This window comes from Callithrix jacchus, chromosome 6, assembly GCF_049354715.1.
Source record: "Callithrix jacchus isolate 240 chromosome 6, calJac240_pri, whole genome shotgun sequence".
Lineage (NCBI taxonomy): Eukaryota > Metazoa > Chordata > Mammalia > Primates > Cebidae > Callithrix > Callithrix jacchus.
Genome location: NC_133507.1, coordinates 123,290,615 through 123,317,811, shown reverse-complemented (window position 1 = coordinate 123,317,811; position 27,197 = coordinate 123,290,615). Strand labels below are relative to the sequence as shown.

Below are 27,197 nucleotides of genomic sequence, written 5' to 3'. Positions count from 1 at the left end.
CTTCTGGGTTCAAGCGATTTTCTTGCCTTAACCTCCCAAGTAGCTGGGAGCACGGGTGCATGCCACCACACCCGGTTAATTTTTGTATTTTTAATAGAGACAGGGTTTCACCATGTTGTACAGGCTGATCTTGAACTCCTGACCTCAGGTGATCTGCCTGCCTCGCCTCCCTTAGTGCTGGGATTACAGGCGTGACCTGATGTGAGTGTGAGCCACCTCGACCTGCCTGCTAATAGAAATTCTTTCTTTTTTTTTTGAGATGGAGTCTCGCTCTGTCACCTAGGCTGGAATGCAGTGGTGTGATCTCAGCTCACTGCAACCTCTGCCTCCCGGGTTCAAGCGATTCTCCTGCCTTAGCCTCCTAAGTAGCTGGGATTACAGGTGCGTGCCACCACGCTTGGCTAATATTTTTTTGGATTTTCAGTGGAGACAGGGTTTCACCATGTTGGTCAGGCTGGTCACGAACTGCTGACCTCAGGTTATCTACCCACCTCAGCCTCCCAAAGTGTTGGGATTACAGGTGTGAGCCACTGCGACTGGCCTGCTAACAGAAATTCTTAATGTGTCCAGATGAAGCACTATCCTCCTTTCTTTATGATTACCTTTGCACTTTTTTCTTAATTGCTAATTTTTATCTGTATTATGAATGAAAATTAGTGCCTACGGCCTCATTGAATGCCGCCTTTTTATGTTCCCTTATTCCCTTTTTGACTTTGCAGAAGTCAGGGAAGGGCCTATTCAGCTTATTCACCCACGTAAAGAGCTAAATGGTACAGTCCAAGTTAAGACATTCCAAGGTGTAAAGGAACCCCTGTGATTTCAGAGTCTACTTGTCTCATTTTACTGATTAGGCAAATGAGAACCAGAGAGCTAAAGAGTCTCACCTAGGGCCACACAGCAAGCTGAGACAAGAACCCAAGAGTTGTGACTCCCAATGCCATCCTTATTCAGAGTCAATACTGTACCTGCTTCTCTGTTGTTTGGGTCAACGGTGAGGTTTCATAAAGATTCATGTGAAGATCGGCTCTAGCTTCAGTGTCTGCTATAGTGAAAATCAAAGAGGAACAAAGATTAAGGTGGTCAGATCTGGATCTCATGACTTTTTATATATACCATACACACACCTAGTTCATATGTATGTAAGATTATAAGCACATATACAGACATGGCGTTCATAATTTACTCACCAAATAACACCTGTAACCTCTATAGGCACAGTCTAAACACCATGTTAAATATAGCGTTAAGACCTTATGTTCAAACAGATATTATTCTTGTTTTGGTTGCTCTTTAAAAGAACAAAAGTGAATTTTTTATGCTATTAAAATTCAGATAAAGCTGAAATTAAAAAGGAAATATTGATGGAAAAAATATGCTGATGCTGTTGAGTATAAATTTTGTATGACTGCACTTCACTGAAGTAGGAACATGCTTCTGCAAACTTCCAAATAGATCAGAGACTTCCCTTTTCCCTCATAATGTGGCGGGGCAAGAGGAGAGGTGGAAGCATGAATCAAACAAAGGCAAAGGCCAAAGTGGGGCTGGAGGGAGTGGACTAACGGAAGCCACGGAAACCATGGAGCCTGCCGGGAAGCAGTGGACACCAGCACAGGGCTGTGGTGTGATGCCCATATGACTCCCGTCCATGGCTGTTGTTACCACTGTCCTCTAGAGGTGTGGCAGCTGAGGCTCAAAAAGGCATAGTAACCCACTCAAGGTTGTACCATTAGTGAGGTTTTTGAGTAAGGATTTCCCTCTAAGACTGCCCTCCTCTAAAACTCCATAGTGCAAAAGGATAGGTTTTATTTTGCTTTTCTTTTTTTCCTTTAAGAAAGTAAATTTGGTCAGGTGTGGTGGCTCTTGCCCGTAATCCCAGCACGTTGGAAGGCAGATGTGGGCAGATCGCTTGAGGCCAGGAGTTTGAGACTAGCCTGGCCAACACGGTGAAATCCCATCTCTACTAAAAATACCAAAATTAGTGGGATGTGTGTGGTGCATGCCTGTAGTCATAGCTACACAGGAGGCTGAGGCAGGAGAATTGCTTGAACCTGGGAGAGGTTGCAATGAGCTAAGATCGTGTCACTGCAATTCAGCCTGGGTGACAAAGTGGACTCCATCTCAAAAAAATAAAAGTAAATTTAATATTCTAAAGGTATGTTTATCTGAGGAACAGATTTAGCTAAGCACATGGCTCTATTGATAAGGATTTTAGTCTCTTCTGCACAATTCCAGGCACGCTTGAAACTGGGAGTTCACAGTCCTTCTGTGATGAACATTTCTGCCACTATTCTATGGGACCAGTGTCCAGCAAAAAGTTCTTTCCATACTTGGTACTCATAAGTAGCTCTCTTAGGAGCCAATGGCTGTATAGGACTCTGTCTGTTTGTCTTTTTGACCTTAAGCCTCTACTCATTCTTTGTGGGCTTGACCTTCCCATTTCTGTTGTTTCTCAGCTATCTTCTGTCTCTGAAAATGTCTTTTGCACAGATTTAGAACATTTCTTAGCAGGGTGTAGTGGTGCATGCCTGTAATCCCAGTTACTCAGGAGGCTGAGGCACAAGAATCACTTGAACCAGGGAGGTAGAGATTGCATTGAGCCTCTCCAGCCTAGGTGATAGAATGAGACTGTCTCAAAAAAAAAATTTTTTTTTTTTAAATTTAAATCAGCTCGGGGGAAACTGAGGCCCTAAAAGCGTTTTCCTTCAATTGGCTCATGGCCACACCTTGAAATAATACAAGACCAGGATGCAGAACCCAGATGTCCTGACTTAGTGTCTTGCACTTTCCACTCCATATCACACCACCTCCCATTAGCCTCACTGAGCTTGCCACATCACAGCTGCTTGGCCATGAGCCACCCTCAGGACAAATCCAGCCCAGCAGAATTGTGTTGTGATGAGGTTCACTTCACTGTGGCTTGGAAGGGACCATGGGCTTCTTAGAAATGAAACTTATAAATTCTAATGCATAAAGTTCTTGCAACACCAGGAGAATGTATCAGTCAGCCAGAGTTCAAGAAATGTAAACACATTTTTAGATAGGAGACTGAAAAATCACTTAGGACTTCTCCATCTCTTGGGTCAAGACCTTGGTAATTTGCTGAGGTTCAAGCTATCAAGGAGGAGACACAACTCAAGCTGCATTCCAGGGAGATAGAGCAGTGGGGGTGGTAAAACCTCCTTTCAGATCTATCCCTGTTATCAAGTCAAAGAAACTGATTAACCCATCGACCAACCAGGCAACTGGCTGAAAACAAAGGCCTGGTTCTTTTTTGTCGTTCAGAATCTGGTGTGCACATTCCATTTTTTACAGTCTATACAAACTATAGACTACACAACTTCCAGGCATGCCCGAAACTGGGAGTTCACAGTCTTTCTGTGATGAACATTTCTGACACTAAAGAGATAAACAGAAAACACATTCCTTCCTTGGCTGCCCACCATCAGGCCTTAGCAGATTTTCAGATGCTAGCATTAATCTAACCACAGGCTTTTAGTGAGGAGATAGCAGTCCTGCCAGATAATCAGGCAGTTTTAGAGATGACCCTTTCTAGATGGGGGTCTCATCCCAAGCCTGCTTTGCCTTCTTCAAATCATGGGATCCTTCACCAAACACTCAAAACTTGAAAAGTAGGAAAGGGCATCTGATTCTAGCTTGGAATATGGCTCCTTAACATTTCCTTCTATTTAAATCTATGTTGGCTATGTTTAATTCCCAAGTCGTTGTTTGTTGTTTTCAATAAAAACGAAACATAGTTGGCCCTGGGCGCGGTGGTTCATGCCTGTAATCCCAGCACTTTGGGAGTCCGAGGTGGGTGGATCACTTGAGGTCAGGAGATTGAGACTAGCTTGGCCAACATGGCAAAACCCCATCTCTACTAAAAATACAATTAGCCAGGCATGGTGGCAGGCACCTGTAATCCCAGCTGCTTGGGAGACTGAGGCAGGAGAACTGCTTGAACCTGGGAGGTGGATGTTACAATGAGCTGAAATTGCACTATTGCACTCAAGCCTGGGCAACAAGAGCTAAACTCTGTCTGAAAAAAAAAAAAAAAAAAGAAACACAGTCATATTTATTCCCATTGTTTCAGGTTGTCTTGGTATGGGACCTTCTTTTGGACCCTATCTGGTGTCAAAGTAGAGATCAAAGAGTCACCTTACTAGGCCAGGTGGACCACCTGGCTCCTTCCTAGATGTATGTTAGGGTTTGAGAAAGATTATCACACTCGTAGGGTCCAAAGTGGCCAAATATCTGGTGGTGACAAGGGCAGTAGCTGTTGGAGTTGCTGGCAGGAGCTTCTGTGAATCTGTTTTGGGTCTTTGTCTATGTATACCATTTCTGAGGCATGAGCACCCTTTGCGGCTGACATGCTGTCATGATGTCATGAAATACACCCCATAACTTTCAATGCTTTGTCACCATGGAGGGGATATATCCATTGCCAAACAGGTCTCAGAAAGCACCTTTGCCTTCTCATAGCTTTGCACAGGGACTTGCTGGGCCCAACAGGAACCAATGGGAGAAGGCCTGAAAGTCAGCCTCAGTCCCTTCATGGTTTTGTGTTTTTTTGGTCACAAATGGAAAATGCAAATGCAAATTCCAGATTATTAAAAAAAAATTCTCCTCAGTATAAACTTAACCATAAAAGGAAGGATAATTTTGGTCCTGCTGACCTTTCCTTAAGAATATCTAAAAATACTTTATTTTATATGATGTGACTCAAGATGCCTATGACCTATAGAGTGTTTGTAGTGTTATAATAAATTTTGAGTCTGCTTGTTTAATGCAGGACACCAAGACCAAGATGGCCTTTCGGTATTGTCATTATCAAATTCTTAGGACAAGATTTAATACCCTGTTTATGCTACATTTTCACTTTAAATCTTCCTGAATGAGGAGGAGGGTGAGAGGGGCGTATGGAATAGTTGCTGGAGACCTGAATAAGTCTCCAGGCGAAAGACATCCCCCTGGGAGCTCTAGCTAGGAGTCAAGTAGACAGATCTAGAAAATATGAGTCAGTCTGAATTTAAATATGGAAGTACACAGTAAAGGCAAGGGCAATATTTTTCTTCCAATTTGGGATAACCGTCCTTTTACTTATATCTTTAGATTAAGTCTAGCTAAGTCTCAAGGGTCTGGCTTTAGCTTTGGGAACACCAATCTTGCTCAAAAGTTCATAAACTATTTTTTATGGAAAGGTCTAAAGGCACATGGCAGTTTACCAAGCCCAGAATGAAAGCCTAGCTAGAGGACTGAATTTAAATTCAAGTTGTGTAACAACAAAATGTCAACCACATGAGAAACCTTCCTATCAGGAGACATCACAGGATTAATAAAGATATCCATGTGGAGGAAAGGAATTTATAAAAAGGCTGAAGATGGAATTGCATATAGAACAGCAAGAGTCATTCACATGGTGGTCTCTGTTTCCCAGAAAACATATTTACGTATAGTTTTTGAGAGGAGTCTTGCTCTGTCTCCCAGGCTGGAGTGTAGTGGCACAATCTTGGCTCACTGCAATCTCTGCCTCCTGGTTCAAGTGATGCTCCCTGCCTCAGCCTCCCGAGTAACTGGGATTACAGGTGCATGCCACCATGCCTGGTTAATTTTTGTATTTTCAGTAGAGACGGGGTTTCACCATGTTGGCCAGGCTGCTCTTAAACTCCTGACCTTAGGTGATCTGGCCTTGTCCTCCTAAAGTGCTGGGATTACAGGTGTGAGTCACTGCGCCTGGCCACAAAATATTATTTTTGGTCACTTGCTCTCAAACAAATATAGATATCTGGGCCCCAGCCTCTAGTCTTATCTCCTCTATTCAATTCTCTACATAGCTGGGAGTCATTCCTATAAAATAAAAATCTGGTGATGTCAATTCCTATGTAAGCAGAGTCCCACAACCATTGGCATAAATTCCTTAGTTGCTTTCTGTGGCCCTTCGTGATCTGGCTTCTGCCTCCTTTGTGAGGTGCACTTCTCATCAATCCCTCCCCTGCATGTACCATGGGGTGCAGTCACTACAAGTTGCCTAGGTTTCTCCATGCTGCCATGCTCTCTTATCTTTATATGGCCCTTTCTCCTAGAGCATCCTGTCTTCATCACTTGGCTAGTTGCTACATATATCCTTAGAAACTCTGCTTAAGTGTCCAAAAGCCTTCTCAACCCCCAGGCCGCGTCAATCTGTACTTGTTCGTACTTCTCAACACATTCCACCCCTGTGGGCTACTTTAAGGCAGGGATGTGGTCTCTCAACTGTATTTTTGTGCCTAGCATAGTATTTGTCACTAGATGGACAATTGGTGTTTGTTGAATTAATGAATGAGCAACATCTTTCTGCTTTGTAAAACATACTCACGGCCAGGCATGGTGACTCACCCCTATAATCCCAGCACTTTGGGAGGCTGAGGTGGGCAGATCACCTGAGCTCAGAAGTTTGAGACTAGCTTGGCCAACATGGTGAAGCCCCATCTGTACTAAAAATACAAAAAATTACCTGGGTGTGGTGGCATGTGCCTGCAATCCCAGCTCCTCGGGAGCCTGAGGCAGGAGAACGGCTTGAACCTGGGAGGTAGAGGTTGCAGCGAGTTGAGATTGTGCCATTGCACTTCAGCCTGGGCAACAAGAGCCAGACTTCATCTTAAAAAACAAAGAAGCAAACAAACCAAAAACAACATACTCACAGATTCTTTCTGTTGAACACAGTCTGACTCTGGTGTCTACATTAATTTTCAAAGGAGGGATTATGGGGAAACCAAGACTATAGCAAAATCCTTAGGCCACAGAGAGATGTATGAAAGGAACAAGAGAAAGAAACTAGGTGGGAAAAAAATCCTTTAGAAAAGCCTTGTCCTTCTTTCTTTCTTTATTTTTTATCTTATTTTATTTTATTTTTTCGAGACAGAGTCTTGCTCTGTCACACAGGCTGGAGTGCAGTGGCATGATCTTGGCTCACTGCAAACTCCACCTCCTGGGTTCAAGCAATTCTTCTGCCTGAGCCCCTAGCGTAGCTGGGACTACAGGCACATGCCATCATGCCTGGCTAATTTTTGTGTTTTTGGTAGAGACGGGGTTTCACCATGTTGGCCAACCTGGTCTTGAACTCCTGACCTCAAGTGATCCACACACCTCTGCCTCCCAAAGTGCTGCGATTATAGGCGTAAGCCATTGCACCCAGGCTCATGCTTCTTTATAGTTTTGATGAGAAGACAACACACATGTCTGAAGGGTGATGAAATAGAAAATAGTATTTATGAATTACTAGTTAATGAAAGTTATAATTTTTTGATCACTGTGACAGAAGAAAATTTAATATTCCAAACTTTAATATAGGTGGAGGAATGTAACTCACACACAAAATCCCAAGATCTGTACCTGCTTTAAAAAGCACTGTGCTAAGTACTACTTCACTTTTGGGCAAGGTCCTGATCTCTTGTGCATATCATGCCTTAAATGAACAGCAGATCCTAGCTACTTGGGAAGGACACATCCTGAGAATTTTAAGACTCCTTAGATTTGTGAATACCCCTAGTGTGTATCTACTGGTAATAAAACTAAAGAAGAATTGAAAAAAGAGAGAGTGTTCTTCAGACTCTTAATGAGACTATAAATAAAGGATTAGAGTGATTTATTAAATGATTTTTTTGGCAGAGAACCATCACATTGTTAGGCCAATTCACTTTCTCTTACTTCCATCACGAGTCCCAGCAGTCAACTTTTTTTTAGGGCCATTAAAAATACATGTGTGTGTATATATGTATATAAAGAGATCAATGTTCTTCTGTTTGAAAAGTAACTATACAGGAGCTATTGCAGATGTTATAATGAATTATAGACCACAATATGAGATGGGTGAGTGCTGCGAGGCTGGCTAGGCTCACTCACTAGCTTAGTGATAGTCTTCTGTCTCCCAGCCTTGCAGTATCAATGATTTGACTTCATGCCTCTGTAAAATGACAAATTGTATGGGTCCTGATGTTTTATTGATTTTTTATTTTTATTTTTTTAGAGATAGGGTCTTTTAGAGATGTTGGCCAGGATGGTGTTGAATTCTAGTCTCAAGTAATCCTCCCACCTTGGCCTCCCAAAGTGCAGAGATTACAGTCATGAGCCACCACACTGTGCCAGTCCCTGACTTTTGAGGTCATTTCAAATAGTTGAAATCAACCTTCATGTCCACAAATACCCAAAGTCTACCATCTACACAATCTTTTTAGAATCCTATCACTTTTATATGAAAATATTCATTAAAACCAAATGACCAAAAAGAAAAAATTGTGAAAACTCTAGGCCGGGGCGGTGGCTCACGCCTGTAATCCCAGCAGTTTAGGAGGCTGAGGTGGGTGGATCACCTGAAGTCAGGCATTCAAGACCAGCCTGGCCAACATGGTGAAACCCCATCTCTACTAAAATTACAAAACTTAGCTGAGTGTGATGGCGGGTGCCTAAAATCCCATCTACTTGAGGGGCTGAGGCATGAGAACCACTTGAACCTGGGAGATGGAGGTTGCAATGAGCCAAGATTGTGCCACTCACTCCAGCGTTGGCAATAGAGTGAGACTCTGTTTCAAAAAACAAAATTGTGAAAACTCTATAGGTGTTTCAATGTTTTAAATTGGTCTTTGAACTCAGTTCCGGGGGGTATCAGGTATTTTCTTTTCTTTCTTCTTTTTTTTAGACAAAGTTTCATTCTTCTTGCCCAGGCTGGAGTGCAATGTTTCACCACAACTTCCACCTCCTGGGTTCAAGCAATTCTCCTGCTTCAGCTTCCCAAGTAGAGATTACAGGCATGTGCCACCATGTCTGGCTAATTTTGTATTTTTAGTAGAGATGGGGTTTCTCCATGTTGGTCAAGCAGGTCTCAAACTCCTGACCTCAAGTGATCTGCCCACCTCAGCCTCCAAAAGTGCTGGGATTACAGGTGTGAGCCACTGCGCTCAGCCCAGGTATTTCCAAAGTAGTGTTTTATCTATTTCCTTAACAACAAATGGGGAATATTAAGCACAAAGTGAAAAAATGTTTTTGTTAAGGTCATTGGGCAAATCAAGGCAACAAATAAGGTTCTAAGATGTCAAAGAGGCACCCTATAAGAGGCACCCATGCTTATTCGTGAAATGCATTTTCCTGCAGAGACTGTTCTGCATAGTGATTAAGTTTCTAAGTCGATCTGGAAAATAAAAAGCCTATTTCACCCTTATTGTAGCTAAACTTTTAAAATCATTAAATGCTTATGACGCACTGACAGCAGGTGTGTATTAGCAGCATATTACCAGGTAATAGGGGTGCCTGGTGGGTCCCTGCTCTTAAAAAACTTGCAGTCTAGTGATAGTGTGTGGTGCCTCATACCTATAATCCCAGCACTTTGAGATGCTGAGATGGGAAGATGGCTTGAGCCCAGAAGTTGGAAGCCAGTCTGGGCAACATGGTGAAACCCCATCTCTACAAAACAAAACAAAACAAAAAGACAGGCATGATGGCAAGCACCTGTAGTCCCAGCTATACAGGAGGCTGAGATAGGAGGATTGCTTGAGCCTGGGAGGTCGAGGCTGCAGTGAGCTGAGATCCAGCCACTGCACTCCAGACTGGACAAGAAGAATGGGACAATGTAGTGAGCGAGACTCGGTGGTTGTGACTGGGTAAGCATGGTTCGTTGTGCGCATGTGGAGGGGGACTGTCACCCCATCGGCGGGGAGGGGGGAGGGAAGGAGGGCCAGGGGGAAGCAGAAAGGCTTCGCGGGGAGGTCAGCTTGGGAACTAAGTGAAGGATTAGCAGGAGTTAGACAGGACAAGGGTAAAAGCTGGGGGATAACAGAAAGTAGAATGGTGGTTGCCAGGGGCTAAGGGAGGGGAGGAGGGGGAGTTGTTTAATGGGTGTAAAGTTTCAGTTTTGCAAGATGAAAAGAGTTCTGGAGACTGGTTGCACAATAATGTGAATGTACTTAACGCTACTGGACTATACACTAAAAATTGGTTCAGATGGCAAATTTTATGTTATGTGTATTTTATCGCAATTAAAAAATGTTGGTCAGGAGGAGATGAGGAGGCAGGAGGATGTGCTCCAGGAGGCAGAGGGAACAGTGCTTTCTAAAGCTTGGAAATAGGAAAGAGATTTGCATTAGTCCAAGGTCTTTTAGTTACTAGGAATAGATGTGAGAAGAAGCAAAGCGTTCTCTCCTTTTCCTGGACTTAGAGTTGCTGCGGGGCCCCCTGTAATAGGCTGAGTTAGCTTTCGGTGCGCTGTCATTGCCCCTTCTGCACTTTTCTCCTTCCAGAGTCCCCTTCTCCATGCACCTACTGTTCCCCTGTTCATCCGCGCCCCTAGGGGAACTCCGAGCGCCAGGGATGTTTTACCCGGTGTACTTCCGGCCTGGCGTACTTAAAGCTCTATGTACGTACTTCCGGCCGGGGCAGTGGCTCATGCCCGTAATCCTAGCACTTTGGGAGGCAGAGGGTGGTAGATTGCCTGAGCTCAGGAGTTTGAGACCAGCCTGGGCAACAAAGTGAAACCCTGCTCCTACTAAAATACAAAAAATTAGCAGGTGTGGCAGCGTGTGCCTGTAATCCCAGCACTCTGGAGGCTGAAGCAGGAGAATCGCTTGAACCCGCGAGGCCAAAGAGCCGAGATTGCGCCACTGCACTCCAGCCTGGTGACAGAGCGAGACTTTCTCTCCAAAAACAAAACAAAACAAACAACTCTACATACTTCCAAATTACTCACCTTTATGGCCACCCCATCAGAATTTTTAGTCTCTCAGAGCAGCTCTTCTCAGCTAGGTTGCAAGAGAGTAACTATCTGATGACATTTTTACTAGAGTGTGACAGACCATTCACCTGTCAGAAGTCTCAGAATCTTAAGAGGATACTTCTTAATCCAAGGTAAGTCTTTGGTGAGATTTTAATAGTAGAATGAAGTGAAATGGTAACATTTTAGGTGCCATTAGGAAGAATATTTTGGTTTGTGGAGCTAGCTTATAAACGCACCTGTCTTGGTTGAAAATTTGTTTCAGGACTTTGAGTCTCCCAAACTGTTACTTTTTTTTCCCCCCAGCTTCTCTTCTTCTTCCTATAATATCTCTAAAAGTTGCAAATCCTTTTAATGTCACCCACAAAAGGGTGTGTGATGTGAGTAGGGGGAACTGGAGGGGGAAACAGGAGTAGGATAGAAGCCATTTGTCTGTATGGGTCATTACTAAGCAAGGACTTCCTGAACTCCCACATATTGTCAGATAGAATTGCCTCTGTTTAGACTGATGCCACTATGAACCATGCCTCATCATAAAAATACAGTTTCCTTGGGTTTGAATCCTAACTTCACCACTTTGTGTGACCTTGGGCAAATCACTTAGCCTCTCTGAGTCACATTGTCCTAGATGAAAAATGAAGATAACGATAGGATTTATCTCCTATCATTACTGTGGGGATGAAATGAAATAATGAATGCAGCCAGGCACAGTCGCTCATGCCTGTAATCCCAGCACTTTGAGAGGCCAAGGTGGGCGAATCATGAGGTCAAGAGATGGAGACCATCCTTGTCAACATGGTGAAACCTCATCTCTACTAAAAACACAGGAGGCTGAGGCAGGAGAATCGCTGAACCTGGGAGGTGGAGGTTTTAGGGAGCCGAGATTGCACCACTGCACTCCAGCCTGGTGACAGAGCAAAATTGTCTCAAAAAAAAAAAAAAAAAAAAAAAAAGGAATAGTGAATGCAAAGCACTCTGCATGTTGTTTGGAATATCAGGGATATATAATAACAGTAACTGTCACTGCCACCACCACCACCATCATCATTTTTACCGAGGGCTCCTATTTAAGAGCTGCTGTGGCCCAGTTCTAACGAATGCATGAGAATGAGCAGAAACGGCACCAAAACTCTACTTTTGTGAGGAGGTCCGCCCAAGGAAGATGGCAAGGGGGAATACAGAGGGCCAGACTTCCAGGTATTTCTCTGCTTATAGATTTTGAGATTGGCAAGGATATGATTGTGCCTTTTCTCTTACTTTTGCCATCTGGCAAAACAGTCCTTCCACCCTAATTTGCCTACAGCCCGTGATCTGTGGCACTGTCTCCTGCCTGTTCCTACAGCAGCTTCCTCATGGGATTCATTGCCGCCCAGCCCCAAAAGAAGCAGTCAGGAAGACCACACACATTTCTCTGTTAATCAAAGACTGTTTTTAGGAGAGAAAGTCTCCAGGTAATCATCTTCCTTTGGTCTGAAGCAGCAGCCATGTCTGTGGAGGATGAGCTACAAAGTCAACCTACACTCCCAGGGTTTGCAGATCTCTCCACGGGGGAAATGAGAGCCCTCCATTTAAAATACAAGCCTGAGTCTTTCCCAGATCGGCTCCTATCTTGTGGGGTGTGTGCAGGCTGAGTGATGCACAACTCCAGGGGACAATGTCTGCCTCATTATTTTGGGAATTCTACAGTGGATAACTGCAAAACCCACAGGACATCCTGCATATTATCCTTCCCCAGGCCAGCTAAGCACAAGCACTTGGTTCCACCCAACGTCTCTTCCTTACTAATATTTACACTCAGACCACGGGGCTGCCCAAACTAATGAGAACAACACATTTCTCAGCTTTCTAAGAAGTAAATTCTCTTGGCTACTTATTGGTATATTTGGGGAGAAATTGTGGGTTTCTGGAGGTCTATTTATGAAATAATATGATCATGAGTCAAATTACATAAAGAAGTAGAGGTAACTTTTTAGGGGAAAAGCTTACATTTTAGGAAATGCTCAGTATTAGACCCTTCCTCTTCATGGTTGATATTTGAACTGACTGATTCATAGGCTGAAAAACAATAAGATATTTTACCTGAGAGTGGGAAAAAATCTTGAAAAGATTTATTCCCTTATCCTAAGACAAGGGAAAACATGAAGTGGCTCCCTCGATGTTTAAGCTTTGCAATGAATTTGACTTTTTTTTTTTTTTTTTAAATTTTTGAGATGGAGTCTCTTTCTGTTGCCCGGGCTGTGTGCAGTGGCACGATCTTGGCTCACTGCAATCTCTGCCTACTGGGTTCAAGTGATTCTCCTGCCTCAGCCACCTGACTAGCTGGGATTATGGACGTATGCTATCAAGCCCGGCTAATTTTTTGTATTTTTGATAGAGATCGAATTTTGTCATGTTATCCAAGCTGGTCTGGACTCCTGACCTCAAGTGATCTGCCCACCTCAGCCTCCCAAAGTGCTGGGATTACAGGCATGATCCACTACACCTCACCTTGAATTGAATGTTTTTGAAAATCCAGAGATGATAATCTGGAGAGAAGGTTGATCTAGGATTTAAAAAGCATTGAGGAAAATAATGTTTTTCTCCAAGATGTGTAAAGGTAAAATTCTGTAGGGTCCATAATGGTAAAATTCTGCAAGGAGAACGTTTGATAAAATAAGATCATGAAACAGTTAACGTTTGACACACGCTGCAAGATGCCCAGATTTGAACAGCAGCTGTCTCAGTGTGTGCAGCCATGGGGGATGACAGACAAGCACAAGGAGCCCCGTCTGCAGCTGTAGCGCAGAGTGTTGGACCAGGGGAGCCAGGAGGGATCCTAGCCAAGAAGACAGACAGGCTTTTTCACAGCCCCTAATGAATTTTTTTTTTTGTGATCTGTTAGTCACCTGGGGTGAGAATTATTCTCCTAGCTGTCCTTGTCAGTCAAAGTGAAAATCAGTTAAAACAATGTTTTTTTTTTTTTTTTTTTTAACGGAGTTTTGCTCTTATTGCCCAGGCTGGAGTACAATGGTGTGACCTCTACCTCCCGGGTTCAAGTGATTTTCCTGCCTCAGCCTCCCAAGTAGCTGAGATTACAGGCATGTGCCACCATGCTTGGGTAATTCTATATTTTTTTTTAAGTAGAGATGAGGTTTCTACATGTAGGTCAGGCTGGTCTCCAACTCCTGACCTCAGGTGATCTGCCTGCCTCAGCCTCCCAAAGTGCTGGGATTACAGGCATAAGCCACTGTTCCCAGCCAATGATGCTGTTTTAATGACAGATGAGAATTAGAATGACAGACTTGAGAAAGTTAAGGGAGAGGTAATAGAAAAGAGGTCAATTGAGTGGGTCCTAAATGAAGGGAGACAGTTTTTTGTTTTTGTTTTTTAAGACAGAGTTTTGCTCTTGTCACCCAGGCTGGAGTGCAATCTCTCCAGCCTGCAATCCCCGCCTCCCGGGTTTAAGCAATTCTCCTGCTTCGGCCTCCTAAGTAGCTGGGATTACAGGTGCCTGCCACCACACCTGGCTAATTTTTTTTGTATTTTTAGTAGAAACGGTGTTTCACCATGTTGGCCAGGCTGGTCTCGACCTCCTAACCTAAGGTAATCCACCTTCTTCAGCCTCCCAAAGTGATGGGATTACAGGTGTGAGCCACCGTGCCTGGCCAGAAGAAAGGTTTTTAAAGGGAAATTTGATGTGTGTGTATGAGAGAGAGAGAGAGAGTCAGGGAGTGAGAAGGGAGAGGGAGGTGTGAGATACCAGGGAGAGCAATAGAGAAGAAAAAAAGGAATCCTAGAAAATTCAAACCGGAAACGACTTAGAGATCTTCTAGTCTACCTAGCCACCCAAACTCATTCCAAATAATTCTATTTATTTATTACTGATAACAAATAGACTAGAGAGATTGCTAGGAAAGAATGTTTGGGTTTTACTGATTTGCTAAACTGCAGTGGGGCTTGGCAAAGCCTGCCTCTAGTGCTTCTGTATCAAGGGGCACACACAGTGCCACGTGCACACCGAGAGCTGAGGCTGAGCAGGCGGCCTGGGATTCTGAGCATCAACACTGGAGAGAGGAAGAGCCTTAATTAGTGTTAATTGTTGACCCTATAGTTCAAGAATAGATGCTCAGGAGAATGGGAAATGAGAACAAACATTAATTATTGAGTAGGGGCCTTGGAGACAGATACTCTGGATTAAAAGGAGAGAGATAAATTGCATAATGAATGTTAATTTTCCCTCAAAGAATTGAGTGGTCGGTGGTTGAAAGGGAAAAAGAGGCTAAAAAACAGTCATGAAAGAGAAAGCTCCGTGTGTGTCAGGTGAAACAGTGGAGGAGGGTTACACAAACACTGTCTGTCACTGCCATCATCCTGCCCTTTGCCTTGTAGCTCCCAAGAAGTTTGCTATCAGGGTTTTCCTTAGAACTCATTATTTACCACAACTGCCTGCTAAGAAGCTCAACCATTTCCTTCACAGCCCAGGAGCCAGAAAACAGCTATGCTGCATTGCTGACAAGCTGAGAGGCATGTGGCATGGGGATCTATCTTTTCTGTGTGCCGGTGGGACTTTTACTTGGCTTGAGGGAGGCTGCCAAAGCTGTGACCCTATGGGTGCTGCTGTGGGACATCACGGGCTCCAGGCCTTAGTTGTTGTTTTAGCTTAATTACAATACAGGAGAAACACATGCTCTGCTTTCTGAAATAACCTTAACTGAAAGTAAAAACAGAATAAAGAGAATTTGGGTTGGGCTGGTGGATCATGCCTGCAATCCCAGCACTTTGGGAGGCCGAGGCAGGCAGATCACGAGGTCAGGAGATTGAGACCATCTTGGCCAATATGGTGAAACCCTGTCTCTACTAAAAATACAAAAAAATTAGCTGGGCGTGGTGGTGCATGCCTGTAGTTCCAGCTACTGGGGAGGCTGAGGCAGAAGAATTGCTTGAACCGAGAAAGCAGAGATTGCTGTGAGCTGAGATCCTGCCACAGTCTGGGTGACAGCGTATGACTCTGTCTCAAAAAAAAAAAAATTGGGGCTGAGTGTAGTGGCTCACGCCTGTAATCCAAGCACTTTGGGAGGCTGAAGCAGGTGAATCACTTGAGGTCAGGAGTTCGAGACTAGCCTGACAAACACAGTGAAACCCCATCTTTACTAAAAAATACAAAGAATTTAGCCAGGCGTGGTGGTGCACACCTGTAGTCCCACCTACTTGGGATGCTGAGTGAGGCAGGAGAATCGCTTGAACCTGGGAAGCAGAGGTTGTAGTGAATTGAGATTGTGCCATTTCACTCTAGCCTAGGCAATATGAAACTTCATCTCAAAAAAAAAAAAAAAAAAGAATTTGAGTAGAAGATTGGAGATGCGCATTGTAGCCAATTTTATAGAGAATCTTCTACAAACAGGTTTGTCACAGGCGGCCCAAATCTCAGAGTGCTGGTTGAGATGCCCACGTCCAGTCAGTGACCCTGGGGAGCATCCCTTTTAGGCATGGCTATTCACTGCCTTCCATTCATTCGGCCCTCACACAGTGTGTCTGGCTGATTTTGCAGTAGCCCAAGCCCTCTGTCTTTTGTCTGTTCCTCCATGCTAGCTCATGCATTGGAGGAACAGACAAGAGAATACCATGCATTGGGTTGCATGATATCCCTCCTCAGACATCTGTAATTCCTTGTTGCCTAAACAGCAGCATTTCGGCTCTCTCCTGGCACACAGGCTTTCCCTGGTCTGACCCTGGTCTGCCTTTCAGGCCCAGCTCCTCCTCATCCCGCCGCATGAAGCTCCTCCACAGTCCACTCACACAGTGCTGCTCCCCATTTCCCACGTTCTCTATGTTCCTACCTCTTTCTTAGTTCATGCTGGTGTCTCAGCTGGCTGGCCCTCCCCTTCTTTGTCTATCCACTTCTCATTTCTCAAAGGTCATTACAAAGGGAGTTTCCTCTGTAAAAAGCCCTTCCCAACCTCCTAGGCTAGAATTAATAGCCTCTGTAGAATACCCCTGGATCATGCTCTTGGGCCTCTTTGATAGCACTCATTTCATTTTGCCTTGTGTTACAGTTAATGGTTGTGAATCTGTTCTCCACATGGACTGTGAGGTCCTTGAAGGCAGTGACCGCAGTGCCTGGGATGGAGCCTTGGTAAGTGGAGTGAAGACAGACAGGTCTGGGAATGAAGCCCAGCTCTGCCCTTACCAGGTGAGTGAACTCCCTGTGTTTCAATCTCCTCACCTATGATATGTGAATGAAAATACTCATTTCATACGATTGCTGGGATGAGGGAACAAGATGACATGCATAGCAAGGTGCCTGAGAGTGTTTGCTCTCAATATTAACATCCTTCCATGCCCCTTGCATATGGGAGGTGCTCAGTACATTGTATCGAAGGAGTCAACACACATGTAATGGGCTTTCTCTCTTTGAGGTTCAATGATATTTCATATTGGAATTGTACTTAATACTTTACAAGATGGAGTGCAAGTGTGATTTGATTTGATTTCCGCAAAGCAATGTGAAGTATATTGGCAGATATTATAGTTGCATTCTGTCAAGGCACAAGGTAAGCTGCTGTAAAACAAGAGGCCTGAAAAGATAGACAGTTATTTCTCTTGCACATTAAAGTCCAGAGGTAGGCAGGCAGGCCGATTAGGGTGGCTCTGCTCCATAAAGTTACGTGAGCACCCTGGTTCCTAATATCTTAGTACTCCATTATCCCATACAGAATTGTTCTCTTCCACATGGTTGAAGCTATTTCATCACCTCAACCAAGTCCAAGGAGAAGGAGGAGGGGAAGGACAAATAGTTTCCTTTTAAGGAAATGACCTGGAAGTTGCACGTGTTATTCCATTCACATCTCATTGGTCAAATGTTGGTCATGTGGCCATACCTAGCTGCAAGTGAGTCTGGGAAGCATAATCAATTGCTAGGCAGCCATTTTTTCAGCTAAAATTCAGGGTGGGGGATTCTATTATTAGAATTTAGCTGAACACATTCTTCCATTATTCCTTTTGTAAATATTATTCAGTCAATATTCATAATATTCAGTCAATATTATCAGAAATACTCTGGGAGTACCAAGTGTGTTCTTTGGGATATTCAGAGGTAGATGAGGGGGATCTACTTATAGGAATTTTAAATCTAGGAGGAGAAAGAAGAAAAATAGTAAAAAGAATAAAGGATGTGAGGGAGTGCTTTGTAAGAGGTCCAGGAAGTAAGAATTGGTGGAAGTAAGGAAGTAGCAATTGTTGTGACTGAGGTGGTCAGGTAAGGCGTTACAGTAGAGAGGGAACTTCGCTGGTCCTTGAAGCTTGAAAACCTGATTAAGAGGGACTAGAGGCCATGTGATAATAGTGAGAAGACCTCTGGCCTCACTGGATGAAGGAAGATCTGGGTTTGAGCCTTGGATTTGCCATCTAAAAGCTGTGTGTCTTTGAGCAAATTATACCTCTTTGGGCATCAGTTTTCTTACCCACAAAATCAGAGGTTTTCTTTTCTTTTTTCTTTTTGAGACAAGATCTCCCTCTATTGCCTAGGTTGGAGTGCAGTGGTAAGATAATGGCTCACTGCAGCCTTGACCTCCCAGGCTCAAGCAGCTCTCCCACCTTAGCCCCCTGGAGTAGCTGGGACCACAGGTGTGCATAACTGACCCAGCTAATTTTAAAATTTTTTTGTAGAGACGGGATCTCACTATATTGCTCAGTGTAATTAGTCCATTTTCATGATGCTGATAAAGACATACTGACAATTTACCAAAGAAAGACTGGGCAATTTACAAAAGAAAGAGGTTTAATTGGATTCACAGTTCTAAGTGGCTAGGGAGGCCTTATAATCATGGCAGAAGGCAAGGAGGAGCAAGTCACATCTTACCTGGATGGTGGCAGGCAAAGAGAGAGCTTGTACGGGAAAACTCCCCTTTTTAAAACCATCAGATCTCAAGAGACTCATTCAGTAAGAGGAGAACAGCACAGGAAAGACCAACCCCCATAATTCAATCACCTCCCACTGAGTTCCTCCCGTGACATGTGGGAACTGTGGGAGTTACAATTCAAGATGAAATTTGGGTGGGGACACAGCCAAAAGGTATCACTCAAGTTGGTCTTGAACTACTGGGCGCAAATGATTCTTCTGCCTCAGCATCCCAAAGTGCTGGGATCATAGGCATGAGCCACTGTGCTTGGCCCAGCAGGTTTTCTAATTATCATATAGCTCTAGTGGTCCTGCATAGACCCCCACCCTGACTCCTAGAACCATCTTAGGTGGGGAAGAATTAGCTGGGCTGCAGAGAAGTTGGGAGGGACATAATTAGACTATCTCTAGTTCAACCAGGTATTTCTGCTTTTATGTGTATCGACTGATTAAATGCTTCCTTTGCTTAAATACTGACAAAGGTGATGCCTGAGTTTCCCTCTTGACTCTAGGGTTCTCTGAAACAGAACAAATGCAAGGGAGGTAGAATTCATAGCTTCGCAGGTTCTGTAAAAAATGATGTAAGTGTAAAAAATGACATCATCTTTAAAAAATTATATATTCTTCAGCACTCTATATTGATCTTTTTCCTTCAAAAAATGAATATATAGTGGATTTAAAGCAAGCTATTTTTTTTTTGAGACAGAGTTTTGCTCTGTTGCCCAGGCTGGAGTGCAGTGGCACCATCTGAGCTCACTGCAGTCTCTGCCTCCTGGGTTCAAGTAGTTCTTCTGCCTCAGCCTCCTGAGTAGCTGAGATCATAGGCAGCTGCCACCACGCCTGGCTAATTTTTGTATTTTTAGTAGAGTCAGGGTTTCACCATGTTGGCCAGGCTGGTCTCAAAACTCCTGACCTCAGGTGACCCGCCCACTCAGCCTCCCAAAGTGCTGAGATTGCAGGCGTGAGCCACTGCACCCGGCTGCAAGCTATTATTCTTGACATTTTTCTTCTTCGGAAACCATAAAGTGGGGATGATGCCACCTTTTCAGCCACATATGAGGCAGGGAAGACTTTGTGTTTCTAGGAATTACAAGAGGTTTTTGTCAAAGGAAAGGAAGGAGAGTCCCTACTGTGTTTTAGTAGCCCTCCGCTGGTGGCTATCAAGACAGCTTCCAGAGTGGGCAGGCTGTGAGGCCTTGCTGGTCTCACTATGGTGAGGAAAACAACCCTGCTTCCTTCTGAAGGCTGGGACAAACACAGCTATCACAGCTTGCCCTTCTACAACCACTCAACATTGCGGTACATGTGACAGACCTAACTTAACCCCACGCCAAGCCTGATGGAAATCTCCATAATTTTTGTAAGGAGAGATTATTAGTCAGGATTCAGCACAGAATAGAAGCTGCCCAGATATTTTTAAGAAGAAATAGAGTTACTATAGAGTAACTGCCTCTTGTCATGCTCAGTCTTCATGAGCTCAATGCCCAAAGCTTTGATGCAGCTGCCTCACCTCTGCCCTCTCAATCTCATGCAGGCACATCGAATTGGCAGAATATGATTTGTATCCAGCCCCTTAGCTGCGAAGGTTATCTGGGAAATGTAGTTTTTAGCCTTATAGCCTCTGTAGTATGGGAAGACCCACTGGAAGGAAATACTGGGTGCCCAGAGTATTTTCCTTTATTTCCATATCCAGCCACATTTTCCTTTATTTAAACATTTGACCTGAGATCACTAGGGCTGGTAGCATCTGCCAACATTGTTTCTCATAGGGGTTATGAAAAACACTGAAAGGGCATAAGGGACAATGTACACTATGACCACATGGGCCTCCTATCTTTCTCTGTTTCTTCCTATCCAGAGATGGATGGATTGTGGATCTTATGTTTCAGAACTGATGTTTAGAGAATAAAAATAATAATCACAAATCATTGAATGGATGAAATCCTGTTTCAGGATTTAGACAAAAGGACTGTTTCACTGAGAGAGTCTCCTTGGGGAAAAGGGCATATTTAGAAATATGCAATGTTAGAGGAACCTTAGAAATCATCAGTTTAGCATTTTCCAAAGTTTGCCAGAAACAATTTAGATCCACATGATGCTTTACCAAAATCAAAAGCATCTAGTGATTAAATAAGTTTGGGAAACTGTGTATCCCCATCCTGAAGAACCATGATGCACATCAGCATATCGGAGGCACTAGGAAGCCCTGCAGTGAGGAATCTGCTTAACTTTGGTCCACTGGTTTCCAGATGTATCTGACCCTAGAACCTTTCCTTTTTTACACAACGCCTGTTAACCTTCTGAGGAATTGGAGTTCGACAGGACATGTGCCGTGAGGACTGGATCTAATACCAATTCCTCTTTTTCCATATGTGGAAGCTGAGGACCAAGGCAATGAAGTTGTTTGTCTATGATCACAGAAATGCCAGGCAATAGAGCTGGGAATACAACTATAATTTTTTTCTTCTTCCTCACATGGCTTTATTGAAATTAATTCTCCTCCCAGACATCTCTAGGCATCAACAAGATAAAAGCTACTAAGAGATAGGCTACTTAAAGAAAATCATACTTTAAACAATATTCCACCAACACGGAAGGATTCTTTTACCCATGGGATCCCACAACCAACTTATCACAAAGGAAAAATTGGGAGAACAGAGAAAGTCAGTTACTCATAGGGGTAGCCTATGTTTATCCCTAAATGATTAGTGTTTTGAGACCAACTGAGATATTCTTAGACCCATCTTTCTGTCAACCAAATTACAGACCATCACAAAATGACACCAAGAATATGAGTTATCACTGTAAAACAAATTATCCTGAAACCTAAAACAATAAACCTTTGTTGTGTCTTGGTTTCTGTGGGAATCTGGGAGTGGCTTAGCTGTGTGGTGCTGGTGTATTCTTTCATGAGGTAACAGACAAAATGTCAGCTAGGGATGCAGTCATCAGAAGACTTGACTGGGGCTGGAGAATCTCCTCTCAAGGCAGCTCCCGCACAAACCTGGGAAGTTCATTCTGGCTGGTAACACGGGGCTTCTGTTCCTTGCCATGTGGACTGCTTGCTATAGGTTGATTGACTGGCCTCATCACAGATATGGTGGTTGGCCTTGGCCTTCCCCAGTAATGAGAGAGAGAGAGAGAGAGAGCACAAGGAGGAAGTCTTGGTGCTTTTAAGATCCAGTCTCAGAAGACATATACCATCGATTCTGCCATAGTCTATCTTTATTTATAAGTGAGCCATTATATCTCACTCACACTCAAAAGGAGAAGAGTTACTTTCTCCCTTTTGAAGGGAGAAGAGTCAAAGAATTTGTGGACATATTTTGAAAGTGCAACACCAAGAAAGAGTTGCAAGGGGGAAGGATGCGAATTAAATGAAAAACAGCAAACAAACAAGCAAGGCTGGGTGCAGTGGCTCATGCCTGTATCCCACACTTTGAGAGATCTAGGTGGGAAGATTGCTTGAGGCCAGGAGTTTGAGACCAGCCTGGGCAACATAGCGAGACCCCATCTTTAAAAAAAAAGAAAAAAAGCCAGGCATGGTGGCTCATGCCTGTAGCCCCTGCTACTTGGGAGGCTGAGGTGGGAGGATAGCTTGAGCCCAAGAGTTTGAGGCTGCAGTGAGCCATGACTGTACCATTGCACTCTAGCCTGTGTGACAGAGCAAGACCCTGTCTAAACAACAACAACAACAACAACAACAACAAAACCCAAGAAACCCTTTGAGGGTAAAAATCCATCTAGGACAAGAACAAATACTAAATGAAAACTCTGAAAGAGACCAGGAATTTAAATTTACATGGGACCTGAAGCCCAACCTGAATCATTGGCATAAACATCCTTGAACTTCTTTGTCAAACAAACCTCTGAATAAAAGAACTTCGGAGAGAAAAGTTCTATTGCTGGCACTGTGACTAGGGGAATAGATGAAGGAGTTGAATAAAGGATAAGCAATTCGGAGAGCATATCCAATGTTTTGACTTGTATCCTTCCAAGTTAACTTTTCCTTTCTCAAGGCTTTCAATTTTCTAAATGTTGTAATACCCCAACATGACCAAAAGGGTCAAATTCCAGCTCTAGTCTTCAGATTTTTTTTTTCTTCTGAAGGTTTATGTTCATTTCCCTATGCTGTCTGAAAGCGAGATATCATGATCTAATTGCCTAAGAATTTATTTCCAAATAGTTGTTGACGGAGCCTGGAAGTCTCAGAAAGATCAGACAGATCATATTCCTTCCTTTACTCAAGAGTTTTTTTTTTTTTAATTAAAAAAACCCAAAAAAACAAAAAACCAACAACAATTACGATCCCCAAAGAGCTTTCCTTTGTGGCACCTGGGGTATTCAGTCAATCAAGAAGCTTTCCTTGGACATATGATAGAGATGAGAGGTTCTTTAGGACTCATATATTGGAAGCTAAACAGAAAACAGATGCAGTTAAATGCAGTAACCACAAAAGTGGGATTGAGAAAGAGAGAGACAGAGGAATGGGGCTGAGGCTACGTCTGGGCAGTTATGTGCAGTGAGGTGGATTTATTATGGAAAATGTTCCAGAAAAGATAAACTTAAAGCTATTCTAAATATTTGGGGGGCAACTTGTGCAAAAGTTTAGAGAGAAAAGAATGAAGTCTGAATTTTTAGGCCATCAAAGAGATGAGCAAGGGGTGGGCTGGAATATAGCAGGAGATGAGACTGGAAAGGGATGGTGAAGACGGTGATTAAGAAGGATTTGAATAAACTGATCTGCAAAGAGTTTGGTATGGTTGGAGCAATTATAGGTTGGTACAAAAGTAATTGTGGTTTTTGCAATTAAAAGTAACTGTAAAACCGCAATTACTTTTGCACCAACATAATACTTTGCAAGAGGAAAAAGTTTTTTCAGTATACTGTCTCTTGAATCAAACCAAAATAAAAAAAAAAAGGCCAAACCAAAAAAATCTTTGCTCATTAAGAGACAACAAACTAGAAAGCTAGACCCTCCCTTGTAGGAAGATGTGGATTTAAGATCTTACACCACCTTCTTTTTTTTTGTTTTGTTTTGTTTTCGAGTTTCGCTCTTGTTTCCCAGGCTGGAGTGCAATGGCATGATCTTGGCTCACCACAACCCCCATCTTTTCTCTCTACGAAATTCAAGAGATTCTCTTGCCTCAGCCTCCTGAGTACTTGGAATTATAGGCATCCACCACCATGCGCAGATAATTTTTGTATTTTTAGTAGATAGAGGGTTTCACTGTGTTGGCCAGACTGGTCTTGAACTCCTGACCTCAGGCGAGCCACCTGCCTCCTCCCTAAGGGCTGGGATTACAGTGAGCCACTGCACCTGGACAATCTTTAACCACCTTCTTGGGCAACATCCTATCACCATCAAGACTGAAGATCAACCAACTGCCCATGGAGGAAAGGCTTGAGAGAGGTCAGCAGCTAATTGATTGATTCATTCATTAATTCAATGAGCATGCAGTGAATACCTTTAGGTTTGAGAGGCAAGTAGAATTAAATAAACTATCCATGGGACTGGGACAAGATGGCAGTCAAGTCTTCATTTATCAGCATATGTTTCATCTTTCTCTCCCTCCATGTCGTGGAAATTATTGAAAGATTTTTCAAAACGTTTTGATGAACATTTATTGCGATCCTTCTAGGTATATGTCAGGGATTATGCTAGGTGCCAGGGATACTGAAATGACTGAAGCATCATATTGACAATGGTGACAATTAACTTACAGCTTAAATATTTCCTTTTCTGCTTCTAGCTTCCGGTATGGCAAAAGGGGGAACTATTTCTCCTGGAACGGAGTGGACAAATGTGCAGCAGGTGAGCAGAATCATTTTGCTTTCCAGCTGTTGCACAAGCTGTATCATGCTGACAGTGGCCTCCACCTGTCTAACTTCCTGCTTCCACCAATTCAGAACCAAGATATTTTTATACTCATAACATGGTATAAACCAAGTGCTGATGGAAGTTCTTTGATGCTGAATTTGGAATCAAATACATTCTACTTTCTGAAAATCCATATACTAGGTGGCTACTTCGATAGCAACAGACACAAGATGTAAAATGCAGCAATGGTCAAGGACTTTCTCGGGGAGGAATCAGTCCTCTCATTTTGATTGAGGAACCTTGGATACAGGGAGGATGAGGGACTAACTCAAAGTCATCTGGCAACTTAGAGGTGAAGCCAGAGCTCCTCAAATCTCCTAGCTCTGAATCCGTCCTCTTTTTATTGAGCCAGTCATGACGTAACCCCCCAAATGAGTGCAGCTTTTAATCTCCCACATCAAGGGGCCTGCTGGCTGGCGACTCATGGATGCACCTCACGGTGGTTTCTGGGTGGTTGATGCTCGACACCCTCTAACTTCATTTCTTTTTTCCTTTGCAAAATGGCTATTGCCCAGAGGCAGCATCTCTTTTCTAAAAAGTGAACATGCCAGAAGGGTTTTTGGAAACTGCCTTGCTATCTGTCAGGAGCCAGATGATTCACAGGGATGAACCAATGCTCATAACAAGGGTACCTGGTTGGATTACCAATTAGCCACCTCCACCTCGGCAGGGTGGTTGGAAAGAAGAGAAAGGCAGTGTTTAGTTTGGGCAAATATCAAGAGGACTTATCATTCTCATCAAGGCATCAGCGCGGCACATCAGACCTCTTCCAGGCCATTCCATTGGAACTTCTCTCTCCAAATGCTCCAGCAAGAGTAAACTTGTTATGCAAACATTGGATCATTGTATCTGAGTGACAGAAGCACCTCTGTGTCGGTGAAAGGGGAAAAACTGGCTGACTCACGTCTGTTTTTAATGATATCTCTGCTGCTGGGAAAATTTGGAAGCTGCAGGTAACATCTTCTCCTTTGGGGAAAAAAACCAAAAAAACAAAAAACGAAAAAAAAACCAAGGCTGCCCTGGAATGTGTTAGCTTACCTTTACCGGATGGAAACACCTTGGTCTGGGTAGGCCCTGGGAGGGATATGCAGACTTTTTCTCCATCTGGACCCAGCAAGAAGTGTCCTAGTGTGGGGTTGCTGGAATCTTCTTGAAAATAAGCACAAGCATAGGCGCCGTCAGCAGCGTGCTGGTGAGGGAGACAAACTGAACCTAGGCTGTTCCCCTAGTCCCCTGCAGGCACACACCCATAGATGCCTGTGTGCTTGGGTGCCCACCAGAGTATAGGGTGAGCCCTACTCCTGGGACTCAGCAGAAGTGGGGCTATTGTTCAGGCCCTGGCTTCCAAGGGTCAAGGTGGGGTGAACAGGGAGGGGCTGCCACTTGCCTACATCATGCCTTTGGGAGAGCCCGGCTATCTCAGGGGCTGGGCTCAGTGAGGGGGGCACTCCGTGTGAAGGAAAAGGAACCCCTTTCTCCAGCTGTATACAGTCCAGCCCCTGGGCACAGGGCTTCCTGCTTCCTGCCTCTACTGTCCTGTTCAGTACTCAGCATACATGGCCATATCCTCTAGATGAAATACTGGGATGGCTTGGTGATGCCAGAGGCTCAGGTCAAGGAGGAGGATACTGTGTCTCCCTAGTTACTTAGAAAGATTGAAGGTATTTTTATAACCTGACTATAAAAGTAAAAAGTCATGGCCAGGCGCAGTGGCTCATGCCTGTAATCCCAGCACTTTGGGAGGCCGAGATGGGCAAATCATCTGAGGTCAGGAGTTCGAGACCAGCCTGACCAACATGGAGAAATCCTGTCTCTACTAAAAATACCAAAAAAATTAGTCCAGCTACTTCGAGGCTGAGGCAGGAGAATTGCTTGAACCCAGGAGGCAGAGGTTGTGGTGAGCCAAGATTGCACCATTACAGTCCAGCCTGGGCAACAAGAGTGAAACTCTGTCTCAAAAAAAAACACCAAGTAATTTTTCCCCAACTCTAATTCCAATTCTCAACCCAGAACATTCCTGGTACTAGATTGTGGGGGTTCCCCCATGCCAAGCAATTCTCCTGCAGATGCCAACTGGTTGTCCTATAATTTAATTCAGTTCTGACACTCTACCTGGAGATGGTGTCAGATTCCACAGGGCAGGGCTCAGTCCACAAGACTGCCCCCGACTTCAGGTGCCAATTGCAAGTCCCAGATTGTGACCTGGACTTCTGACCAACCAGCTATAAATTGGGCCTCCCACAATCGTCCCTTTCCTTGGGTTCAACAATTTGGTAGAACAGCTCACAGAATAAGGGAAACACTTAACTTACATTTTCTGGCTTATTTATTTATTTATTTTTAAAGAGACAGGGTTTCACCTTGTTGGCCAGGCTAGTCTCGAACTCCTGGCCTCAAGTGATCTACCTGCCTCGGCCTCCCAAAGTGCTGGGATTACAGGCGTGAGCCACCATGCCTGGCCTTTTCTGGCTTATTTTTAAAGGACATTAGAAAGGATATAGTGAACAGCCAGATGAAGAGATGGGCGAGGCGTGGGGAGGATGTGCAGGGATTCGTGCCCTCCCTGGGCCTGCTGCCCTCGAAGCACCTAGACGTGCTCAGCAGAAGCTTATCAACTCAGGTTCAACAGCTAATAAAGAGCTTGATCTCCAGTGCCCCCTCCCCTTTCCTGGAGGTTGTGGCTAGAAGCTCCAGTCTTCTAATCT

At 43.9% G+C, this 27,197-nt stretch overlaps 1 protein-coding gene and 1 long non-coding RNA gene across 30 annotated transcripts in view; one reads left to right on the top strand and one right to left on the bottom strand.

Annotated features, from left to right (window-relative positions):
• The window catches only part of KIAA2012 (KIAA2012 ortholog), a 128,999-nt gene that overhangs the window by 59,077 nt on the left and 42,725 nt on the right, over positions 1-27,197 (bottom strand). For 12 of the 29 annotated variants that reach the window (XR_013519043.1, XM_078328190.1, XM_078328192.1 and 9 more), the window contains 2 exons: positions 25,531-25,641; positions 966-1,042 (listed from right to left, as the gene is read on the bottom strand). Coding sequence is in view for 28 of the 29 variants with exons in the window: in XM_078328190.1 (XP_078184316.1) it covers positions 966-1,042; positions 25,531-25,641 (188 nt within the window). In the remaining variant the exon portion in view is untranslated. The remainder of the gene's footprint in view (positions 1-965; positions 1,043-25,530; positions 25,642-27,197) is intronic. The other 17 variants (XM_078328191.1, XM_078328193.1, XM_078328207.1 and 14 more) reach the window with 3 other exon arrangements.
• Positions 10,398-24,631, top strand: LOC128932414 (uncharacterized). Its single transcript, XR_008482245.2, has 3 exons — positions 10,398-10,869; positions 16,768-16,904; positions 24,365-24,631. It is a non-coding gene; the product is annotated as an uncharacterized LOC128932414 (long non-coding RNA).